Below are 12,469 nucleotides of genomic sequence, written 5' to 3' on the forward strand. Positions count from 1 at the left end.
ATCTACAAGCTCACATTATAGAGCTTGCAGATCTGCTATAAACCATAGAGATAATATAGGCTATCAACACGAAACACTAGCAAAGTTGTGTTTACTTTAAGCTCTTCTTTCCTCTTGAAAACGGTCAGTGACTAGCAAAGCCGTGTGTGTGTGCGTGTGTGTGTGTGTGTGTGTGTGTGTGTGTGTGTGTGCGTGTGTGTGTGTGTGTGTGTGTGTGTGTGTGTGTGTGTGTGTCGCGCGCCTCACTCTCCAGCCAGAGTGAGAACCAGCTGACAATGTATCCGCTATGCAACGCTCAAATCACGGCCACACAAGCATTTGGAAGTCGGCGTGTCTCCCTCCCAAATTACCGCTGTTTCCTTGGCTTCATAGCCGAGAAAATGAACTTGAAGCCGGGCTGAATGAATGCGAAGACACCGCTGAGTACCGAAATTAAGTCGGGAGGTCACAACATTTCGGCTGCACCGGTTGACGCCCCCCCGAACCGGGGACGACGACCCATATTTGGGTTTGGACAGTGCCGAACCGAAATTAGTTAGGCTCCTTATTACAGTGTGAATCGACCCTAAGGCGTCCATGTCTTGAAAACGTTGAAGACCCCTGAATTAATTTAGCCATTAATTAAAGATGTTCTTTCCTTTAGAATTAGAAATAAGGAGCCTGACTTTAATAGAAGATGGAATAAATGGACAAATTTTCAGGTCGTGTAACTAAAGGAAATGACTGCTGAGACCTAGCGCTGACACCAAATGGGTGGTTCGGACGAAGTACTCAATCTAAGTATAAAAAGGTGGTCTGGTCGTGAGACCAGCCACAAAAAGAGACAACTAATAATGCGCAACACAGAGGACCCCCCCCCCCCATGCACACTATTATTTTTATTTTTATTTTTATTATTAATATCATTCACTATTAGTACTATCACATTCTTCTGAATTATGGAAATGATTAGATTAGGGTATTTTTTTCGAATAACAATTTGGGAAAATGTGACTGTTGTTTACCACTTGGTGTATTCTGTAACTTAAAAAAAAGAAAAAAAGAAAATGAAAATAGTTGCAAATATAGACGAAATGTGAAATAAGAAATGTAAAAAATTGAAACTATTGCAATAAAAAGTATAAAAAAATATGTTCGTTCTTTCTTTCTTTCTTTCTTTAAATAATATTAATTGCAAAAACTAAAATGACTATTCTCCATAGTTAAACGTTTTATGAGTATAGGCGGCCTATACTCATAAAACTATAATAGGCCTATATGAATACTTCACCTACAAGAGTGTCACACCAAAGTAGCCTACTTAGACCAGCAGATCTGACAAGTTGTGAGCTTTGATCTTCTATCTTTATTTGAATCCTGAAAAGTAACAGTTGTGACTCACCAACATTTCACAGCTTTTACTTGTTAATTAAACCTCTTTGAATCTTTGAATTAATTAAACCAGGCTTTATACATCTCAGCAGCAGCGCAGCGTCGGGGACTCTCTGTCTCTCTCATCACTCTCACACACGCGTGAGCTCCGTCGAAAACATTCAATCTACAAGCTCACATTATAGACGTGCCGCCTCTCTTTCTGCACTCTTTCTGCACCTGCACTGTTGCACTCTGTCCACTAGAGGGAGACACGGAACAATGAATGAACACAGTGAGTGTCTGCGCGTCTGCTCCCACAGACGCTCTCTCTCTCTCTCTCTCTCTCTCTCTCCTCCCACTATGTTCATTTCAAACGAGGAAGTGAAACACGTACCACACCTTGTTGTTTTAAAGTTTCAGTTAAAGTTTAGTGGCCTTTTCTTTTGTAACAAATAGAAGCATTTATTAACCAGGATGAACTCCAAACAGGACATTAATGGTTTACCATTAAACCAGGATGAACTTCAAACAGGACTTTAATGACTTCTTCATTGAAGCTGTAAACAACACATCCTGACTGTGGGAGCAGGTAATCAAACTGTTGTTTATCTGACCTATGGTTGGTCATGTTTACTAGTTCTAACATAATGAATAATATATGATGTTGCATTGCTGATGAGAGACTTTAACACATCTGTAGGCTATTAAACAGCAGTGAGTTTATACTCTATAAGCTTATGGTGACTGGTGAGTGAGGTCTCAAGTTGTTTAATGTCTGCTTTTATACTCTATAAGTTTATGGTGAGTGAAACAGGGTGATCATCATGCGTCCTCTTTTCCCCGGACATGTCCTCTTTTTGGGGGCTGTCCTGTCCGGTCTGTCCGGGGGAGAGTTTATAAAATCCTTCAATATGTCAGAGGTTTCTGAGCGTCTAGTTTATCAGCGCATCACAGACCATTGTATTTATTTACCCAGCCGCATTTGTGACGACGGTCGCAACGTCTTAATGTGTAAGGCTAGTAGTAGGCCTACCATACATGTTAAATGGTTAATTTACAAACACACTCTGGGTGCTTTTAGACCGAACCGCCTATGGGACGAACCAGAGGTGAGCTTTTCCACCGAGAACCGAGTTTGTTCCGAACCGTAAAAGCTGAGCCTGAATGTAGGTCTTGCCTTAAGCTAGATGCAGAATAGATACACGCTACCCAACCCTGTGATAAGTTCCCCCCTCCTCGCGTTCAGTGTTCACGTCAGAAGTGTGTCGCAGTTCAAGAAGTGGTGCTCAAACTCGTTGAAGTGTGTGTGTGTGTGTGTGTGTGTGTGTGTGTGTGTGTGTGTGTGTGTGTGTGTGCAGACCTTGATATGACCTAATTGATAATCAACATCTGGCCAGTGGCCACACACAATTACAACATTTTAAAAAAATTTCAAGATGGCCGCCAGTCTTCAGAATGGCTGCAACTGGACCTACGTGTTGGACTATATAACTTTGCTGGGGCTGTAAATCTTTGATTCTCAGCTCATTTTATATCTAAGAATAATGTTCTAGAGGTATTTCAATCAAACAAGATAAAAAATGACATTAGGTTCCTCTATAACTCGGGTAATCGGGCTGTGGAGCGGCGAATTTTGGGCAGATGATTGGAATATTTTGGCTTATCGCCGAACCTTAATTGATAAATACGGGGGTGCGGTAATTACTGCAATACCGTCGGTAATGGGAAGACGATAACCACGATAAGGCAAGCTACAAACTTCTGAATGAATGAGACCTTCACTAAAGTAAACTAGTAAGACTCCCTAATCGGGAGATAAACGCCCGTCAGGTCGCATACACAAACTTTAGAAGGCAATCATAGCCAATCAGGAGGGAATATGGGAAATGGGACAGATCCATGTTGATGGCATGACTTTAGAGATACTGCGTACCGCTTTGCATGATTTTAGGGCAAAATCTGTAGGAGCAGTGCCCAAAAATGTGTTTTGGAAAAAATAAGCCTCATGGTGGCGCTAAAAGAGGGCCATGTGAGAAAGCAGGGCTGGAGGTTGTGGTTTGCCAGCCAAGGAGTGTGTGTGCAAAGTTTGGCATGGATAGGGTCAACAGTGCCAGAGATAGAGTAGGGCCAAAAGTGTGACGTGACGTGACGTGACGTGACGTGACGTGACGAGATGTCCTTGCTGTACACAGTTTGGATGGTTCCTCACTTTCCTCTCCTGAGGTGTCGTATGGTCTTCCAGAACACCTTTGGTGCCGCCCGACAGTCCTTCTCCATGGACTCCCCGAACTCATCCCACACCCGCTGCTTAGTGTCAGACACAGTCATGGCTGCTGTCGGTACCTTGCAACTTCCTCCGGTCCCTTGGGATAACGGACCCCTATAGGCCTCCTTCTTCAGTCGGACGGCTTCCCTGACCCCCACTGTCCACCAGGGTGTTCGAGGGTTACCGCCCCTTTAGGCACCTAAGACCTTCTGACCACAGCTCACAGTTGCAGCTTCAGCAAAAGAGACTTTTTTTTTTTTTTTTTTTTTTTATATCACACGATTTTGTAACCCGTTTTCCCACCCATTGCCAATTGCCTAAGCTGTAATCCTGGGCTCTGCTATCCCTCTTCCAACCTGGGGAGAGCCCCAAACTGAGCTCATGCTTCCTTCAGTGCATGAGGAGTGAGCAGGGGAAGCTTCCCCAGTTGGACGTAGCGTGTGGAAGGAACACGTTATTCCAACCACTTCCTTTCCCCTCCATCAGGCGCCCCGGCTGGCCAGGGGGAGGCATCATAGGGACCAGGATTACTGCATGTTTTTGTGAGGGTACCTACCCTAGGGGACACGGGGAGAACATGCTAACTCCACACAGAAAGGCCCTTTTGCCAACCCCACCTAGGGTATGGGCACTGATGACGTGGACTTGGGAACACGCCCCCAGCGCCCACAGTGTCCCTCGGCGGTCCTTCAAGGTGTGAGGCGACAGCGCTACGGACTGCGCCACCGTGCAGAGGCTTTGAATATTTCCCATTCTTTTTCAGGTTGGGAACCTCCGCCGACTGAGTTGAATTCCTCCCGGACAGAGTTCTCATACAAACCTTCCCAGTTCACCTGCTCTAACCGCTTGGGTTTTCCAGGTCTGTCCAGTGGTTTCCCCTGCCATCTGAACCAAATCTCCACCAGATGGAGATCGGTTCAGCTCCTCTCCACGTCCCCAAGGTCAGCCTCTGCTGCCCAGGTCCCTGCTGTCACTGCCACCCGTCTGGCAGAGCACCCAACCCCACTGTTTCCAAACGCGGGTGGCGGAGAAAATGTTTCCACGTTGCTTCTTCGGGCTGAGCCCGGCCACCAGGCGCTCTCTGCCGAGCTCTACCCCCAGGCTTCTTCCTAGCTTTTCCATGGAGTGTTTTTGAACCATTCCTTGTCTGGCCCCTCCCCCGAGACCACTCTGCCATGGAGACCCTTCCAGGATCACAAGGCTCCACTCTACCATGGAGACCCTACCAGGAGCTCTAGGCTACAGACAACTCAGCTCTCGGGTTTACTGGGGAACACAAACCTCTCCACCACGGTAAGGTGATGGTTCCTTGGAGAGGTTCACAATTTACAATTTAGGCATTTAGCAGAAGCTCTTAATCCAGAGCGATTTACAACGAGCAAGGTAATACAGCAATACATAAAATGCATAGAAATACTAATCTAAGAAAACATTTAGGTAGACCAAGCACATTTTCAGTTAAACGTTATAAAATCACCCAATGGGTAGACAAGTGCTATGGTAAGTGTGGAGTCTGGCAGAACCACGGAGTGAGTCTAGACAGACTTTGAAGGTATGTTGGTGCCATAACTTTGGCTGCTTTGAAGGCCAGCATCAGTGTTTTGTACATTGTGCGGGCAGCAACAGTTCATGTGTTTTTGCAGATAAAATGGGAATGCTATCGTCAGTTTCACTGCCTTTAGAACAACTCCAACCAAAGAAATATTTTCTAGTGATATCTCTTGTTTGTGGTTTTCTTTTTTGTTCTTCCTCCACATCTTCCTGTTTTCTTAGCAAATTGAGTACACTGCCACCTGCTGGAGAGAAGGACCACAGAGTCTTCCTATATGTTACCAAGGCCTTGGACGAGCATTTTTTTATCACGTCATCAATGAGGTTTATTTTGAGATTTCCGTTCGATGCCAATATGGCATTTTACATTGGATATTGATACCGAATTGCCACCCTGTCATCAAATTATCACACACACACACACACACACACACACACACACACACACACACACACACACACACACACACACACAGGTTTGCAATTGCTACATTACACATAGTCTACTATCTTTGTGGGGACATTCCATTCATTTTGAACCCTAACCCTAACCCTAACCCTTAACCTAACCCCTAAACACCTTGTGGGGACCTATTAATTTGTCCCCACATGTTTTTTTCCTCTGATTGTACTATCTTTGTGGGGACATGAGTAGGGTTGGGATCCGTTTGGTTTGAACCGATTCCGAGTCTTTTTCGGGTACCCCTTTTCGGATCCGGGTAGAACCGGTTCCTAAAACGGTTCCAAATATATCATTTTTTGTATATTCTGATGACTTGCCTATACTTATAATATATACAATGTATACTTATAATATAAACAAGTACATAAACACAAATGCAAGACAAATACAGCTTTATTGTAATTATTTTACATTACAATATTCAATTATGAGTGACAGAGGTAGGCAACTAGGCAAGGTAGAGGTAGGTAGATCTTTAACTAGATCTTTAACTAGACAACAGCATAAGTTACCAACACTTCACTGTTAGTTTCTCAGCCTAAATATCAGACAGCCTAAACATACAATCCTGAGATCATGACATGTCACATGAGTGACTCAGACTCTCAGAGTCCAACTTCTAAGTGTTCTTCTGCAAGAAAATGAGCATATCTGCTTTTTCTGGGAGAATCCTGCAGCGCTCCTCGCTAATAGTGTCTCCAGCACACGAAAACACCCTTTCCGAGGGGGTTGATGATGCCTGTACACACATATATGTGGAAGATAACTCATACAGGATGGGGAGAGAGAACCTATTCTTCCACCACCAAGCAACAGGATCTGCTGTCACACCGATAGCTGTTTCCTGGTTCCTGTAGTGGTTTATTTCTATCTCTAATTTCTCATAAGTTGACTCTGGGCCCTTGGTCTCAGCTGACTTTCTAAGTGCCTTCTCTTCCTCTTCAAAAAGCTCTTCTAGGGGTGACAGTTTCTTCTTCTTCTTGGGAATGGGAGAATGGCTCCGCACCTGAAATATAAGTTGACATAACATCTGTGTTGGTGTGATGATTGATGATTAAGCGCTAAGACAACTGTTCCCAAGAAAAGGAAATGTCCTTCCTTACCTCCACATTCTCCTCTTCACGTTCCTCATCCTCAGCAGACAGTTCAGAGTCAGAGACACTGTGACTCTGGGTGGTCTCACCAGTCTCTGCACATTCTTCCTGTACTGCTGGGCGGGCTCGCAGCTGAAAAATATAAAAAAAAAAAGAAAAAGCATCATTAGGTAGGCAGTAGTTCAGTTTAGGCTGACAGCTCGAGCTCGTATTACAAATATCATGGCTAATGTGCTTGCTTACCTCTGCAGTCTTAACTGCTATTGTCTTCAGTCTGTCCCAGGCCTCATCATTGTCGCTCATTGTCTCCTTAAATCTTGGGTCCATTATAGTGGCCTCCTCCAGAAAATCTGCTATATCCTCATCCTGCAAAACATAGATAGAAGAAAACATGAATAGATGCACAGTCAGTGAATTTGTTAAGTATTCAGATACATTGGCAAATTGTATTTAATTTGATACATTTTAATACCTGATAGCGCTTGGACAGGTCAGTCCATATCTTCTCCTTGATAGAGATAGCAAAGGAAGAGTCTTCATCAGTTACTGTGTAGTGAGCCTTCAGCTTCTTCAGGATTGGAAGAATCTCTCCACATGTTGGTGACTTCTCGCTCGATACAGCCAGGGTGCTGGTGTAGAGTTTTCTCATAAGCCTGATGAACTCATCTGCTTTTCTAAAGTCATCATCTGTGATTCTCTCCAATCTACCAAAAATACAATATGTAGTACATAATGTTAAAATGGTTATGGAAATCTACAAAAGCAAAAAAACACAATGTTAACATAAATAGTAATGTTATTTTAATAATGTATTTAAATGCTATACTCACTTCTCTTTCTCCACTCCCTTCCGAACTCTTTGATCCAGGACGGTTGCTTGAATAGCTGGGTATTGCTCGATGAACCTTTCAATCATCAAGTAGGTTGAGTTCCAGCGGGTTTTCACATCCAGCACTAGCTCGTGCTCCTCAAGGGCTGAAATGACAGACAGACAGACAGACAGACACACACGAGAGAGAGAGAGAAAGAAATGTGATTATGTGAATATGGATAATTTCTAATATAAATATAATTTCATTCTGTATGTAAATTAATTTAAAAAAAATTAAAAAATGTACTTACACAGCAGCTTCTGCTTCTCTTTCATGACCGGCTTGGCCATATTGGTCTTCCTAGACCAAACAACAACAGCTCTGATCTTGGCTACCCACTTGCTTACAGCGAGAACAGTGTTGACCTTTTGTGCAGCCAGGTTTAAGGTGTGTGCGAAGCATCCGAGTTTGAGGGTCTTCAGCCTCTTCACAGCCACATCCATATTGGAGGCATTGTCCACAGTGACTGCAACAATAGTCTTCATGTCTATGTTGAATTCTCTGAGGATGGACTCTATCTCTTCGGCTACAACCAGTCCTGTTTGTGCCTCGTAGACTGCCTGGGTCTTCAGGACTTTTTGACAGAGACGGCCTTTAATTACATAGTGCAGTGTGACAGTGATGTAGTGGTCTCTTGTTATTGCAGTCCAGCCATCACTGGTGATCGCAGCCTTCCTCACAACTGTTAGCTCTGTCACTAGATTTCCCTTTTCAACACTGTACCAAGCTGGTATTAGTGTGTTGGCTAAACAGTCTCTGGATGGTGGTGGATATTTAGGGTTCAGAGTGTTACACATGCCCCTGAGAGAAATACAAGAAAAGAGAAAAAAGGGGGGAAAAGTGATACCCTGATTAATACTAAAATACATAGTAATACTTTTTAATTTCTAAAATGAATTGACAAAAAACTATTTTTATTTATGTATTATTTATTTATTTATTATATTTGTATTATTATTACTTAACCAAAACAAGACTATACTTATATGCATGCAGATAAATATACCTAAAGGCTGGACGTTCCACAGTGGAGAACGGCTGTGCGTCCTTCACAATGAACGTGGTCACAGAACGGTGACATTCCTCAATTCTTTCGGTTGTCATTCTCCCAGCAGCTGCCCTTGTGAAAGGATTCACTTGACTGCTGCTGGTCATATCGGAGCTCGCTATAGAAAAAATATTACATTATATTAATGAACGATAATTGGAACCAATGTATCAGCAGTTGAGTAAGTTTTAACTTGTAACTGAGTACCGAGTCATTTAGCGTAAAACGCTAAATGGTGCGACGTTTGTCTGATGTATGAATGATCTACGTTATTCATACAACATCAGATAAACGTCGCATCATTTAGCGTTTTAATAACAGGAACGCCATACACAACAGATGTACAACAAGCCTATAGTTAAATGTTTATTTCAAGCTCCGTAGTGGTGGGTAGTTGGTAATAGTACTGTACTAGCCTGGAGAAAGGGAACCAGCTGCCGACTCCATGTCATCCTCTTCCCCCGCCTGCGAGGCGCCCAGCTGGGGCTCTGCTGGCACGGACCTCCGGAGGCTTTCAAACACGGTACATGGCTTGCCTACCTGAATATCATGACATGATCTAAGATGTTTCCCCATAGCGGAGGTGCTTCCACCTTTGTAGGAAATGACTGCTTCACATTTAGTGCACCTTGCGTGCTCATTTTCCACCTCCTCAAAGTACAACCAAACTTTCGAGCGTTTGCGAGCTCCTTTTTCTACCACCTTCGGCATGGTTCTGTTTACGCTTCACTTCCCCGCTGCTATCGCTTGTCGGTCCGACATTCTCCATGGGTGTTTTCACCTCGCTCACTCATGTAGTTGGCGTGTGACGTCACCACAGTTGCTTGTTACAGCTGCAGCTGACAGCTGAGCCAAATGAAGGCAGATGAGAAATTCCAGGAACCGTTTTAGGACCCGCTCATAAAAATATGATGGAACCGGCTCCGGTTCTTCAATTTCGGAACCGGGTACCCGAAGAACCGGTTCCGGATCCCAACCCTAGACATGAGGTCCCCACAAAGTAGTAATTCCCTGTCCACACACACACACACACACACACACACACACACACACACACACACACACACACACACACACACACACACACACACACACACACACTCTAACTCTTATTTGTGGTTTCTCTGATCTGCATCATAGATTGTCCTTAAATTCCAGAAGATGGGGTCAAAGTTAACCAAGTCCAGACAGTCTTCCAGAAGAAGGAAGTCTCCAGCAGCCAAAGACAAATCACCAGACTCCAGGTAAGATCACTGTTTTATTGTTACATTAAAAAAAAAAACATGTTTACTGAGTTAATATCATATTTCTGTAGAAGCAGAATCAAGAATAGGCCTATTTAATTAAGGCAGAATTATTAGGAGAAGATGAGGATTTGTGGCTACTAATACAGTTGCTGCTGCACTGGTCTGTGTTGCCAAATATGTTTATTATAAGTTGTTCTTCTTTCTGTGAAGTAGAAAAAAAAGAAGAAAAAAATAAATAAAAACAATTGGGGGTCCTTGATCTTGGCATGAAAATGGAGAGCCACTGTTCTAAAACAATATTAGACAATAAAGTCTGACTGACATGCCCTAGTTGCTTATTTTTGGCTTATTGCGACCGAAGGTCGCAGTATACCATGAGAAATGTCGCAGCTTGTCCGTCCTTCCGTCCTTCCGTACAGGAAGTGATCTCACGTGACATCACCTCAAAAACCCTGGATATTCATACTGTCACTGTGACATGTGGCTGGTTCAGATAGGGATCTGAACCAGCCACATGTTATTAGGATACAATAAATAAAATGTCCATATACAGTATGGGCATTCCCATGGATGATGCCCTGTTAGGGTACCTTATGCCCATATATGGAGATCCCCAGGCATCAAACCCAGGCCCTAACTCGCCAAGGCCCTGCTTGGCTTTACCAATTAACATATGTTTTATGCCCATATAAGGAGATTCCTATATTATCAATAGTAAGGACATTATTAAGGATATGTTATCAATATTAAGGACATATCTGGGAATGCGCATATTTGGTAATGCCCATATATGGGCATGTTTTGACATAATTGTTGACTATCATGCAGGGGTCTCCATATATGAGTAACTGGTCCCATATACATCACTGGCCAGATGGCCAAGAATTGGCACGACCTCGTTGGGTTCGCCTCTGTGATGATGAGCCGACGAGCCGTGCTCCTTCACTGGGACGGTGCATATAGAACTTCTGTACAGTAAAATCCATCAAACAACACAACGGAGAACAATCATTAGATAGATACCTTTATTGCGATCGTCAGGTCGCACTTACTACCAAAACCTCCACTGTCTCTGTCTGTCTGTCTGTCTGTCCGTCCGTCCGTCCGTCCGTCCGTCCGTCCGTCCGTCCGTCCGTCACACGTCACAATTTTGCCCTGCTCATATCTCCGCAACCGTTGCCCCGATCCATGCAAAATTTTGCACACATACTCCTTGCCTGCCAAACCACAACCTCCACCAATTCTCACATGGCCCTCTTCTAGCGCCACCATGAGGCTGATTTTTGAAAAACAAATTTTTGGACACTGCTCCTACAATCTTTGCCCTAAAATCACGCAAATCGGTACACAGCATGTCGACACTCATCTCATCAACATGGATATGTCAAATTTAGCGCCACCTTCAGGCCGATGTTTTAAAACAGATTTTTGGACACTGCTCCTACAAATTTTGCCCTAAAATCACGCAAATCGGTACACACTTGCTCTACACTGATGTCATCAACATGGATCTGTCTTATTTAGCGCCACCTTCAGGCCCATTTTTTAAAACACATTTTTGGACACTACTCCTACAGATTTTGCCCTAAAATCACGCAAATCGCTACACAGCATGTCTACACTCATATAATCAAAATGGCTCTGTCCCATCAGGCCGATTTTTCAAACACATTTTTGGACACTGCTCCTACAGATTTTGCCCTAAAATCACACAAATTGGTACACAGTATGGCTACACTCATCTCATCAACATGCATCTGTCCCATATAGCGCCACCATCAGGCCGATTTTTACAAACACATTTTTGGACACTTCTCCTACACATTTTGCCCTAAAATCACACTGTGACCTGACGGTCGCTTATCTCCCGATTAGGGAGTCTTACTGGTTATCCCATGGAATTTCCCCTGTACAGCAGTTAAAGGTTACAAGTTACAAAGAGATAAGAAAAAGAGTACTGTTGTGTACAGTCAAAAAAAGCAAGGCAGAAAAAAGAATAATACAAACATAAGTGTAAAAAAAGCTGTCATAGAAAGAAAGAAGAATATTTGTTACTGTTAGTTTGGTTAACTCAGTTAGATTGGGGTAGGAGCACTCGTTTTGTAGTTCAGCCTTGTGATTGGTCCCTGACTGCCCAACCAGAAAAAATCTTCTCTTTTGCTAAAGGGGGCGGAGATATGCAGTGGGACAATGACCTCTTTCTTTCATTCACATACATGGGACATGCACATACATAGACATGCAGTGCGGCGCGGTACGGCCACGGCCCGTATGGTGGGACGCGGTCATAGCGATTTTGATCATTACAATGAATAAGCTTCAACAAACTAGTTCACATGAAAGATATCGATGTAAGTAAGATATTCGATTGGGTAGGCCTACATATATTGTAAATGGGCAGAATTACAATTAAAATACATTTTATGTTGAGGGTGAGCCTATAGTTCCACAACTTCCTGGTCAGTGAGAGGTACCCAAGATCCACTGCTCTCTCTCTCTCTCTCTCTCTCTCTGCCCTCTGCCTGTTTCAGAGGATTAAACTAATTAAAACATGTATTTTTGGGGGGAAACCCCC

At 43.5% G+C, this 12,469-nt stretch overlaps 1 protein-coding gene across 1 annotated transcript in view; it reads left to right on the forward strand.

Moving 5' to 3' along the window:
* Positions 1–1,863: 1,863 nt before the first annotated feature.
* Positions 1,864–12,469, forward strand: part of LOC308300762 (NACHT, LRR and PYD domains-containing protein 12-like) — a gene marked incomplete at its 3' end in the record, with an annotated part of 70,037 nt that continues 59,431 nt past the window's right edge. Inside the window, exons 1-2 of the mRNA XM_080744663.1 lie at positions 1,864–1,942; positions 9,788–9,891. Coding sequence (XP_080600789.1) covers positions 9,809–9,891 — 83 coding nt within the window. The 5' untranslated portion in view covers positions 1,864–1,942; positions 9,788–9,808. The remainder of the gene's footprint in view (positions 1,943–9,787; positions 9,892–12,469) is intronic.

Source organism: Nannobrachium achirus, assembly GCF_963921795.1.
Source record: "Nannobrachium achirus genome assembly, chromosome: 16".
NCBI lineage: Eukaryota > Metazoa > Chordata > Actinopteri > Myctophiformes > Myctophidae > Nannobrachium > Nannobrachium achirus.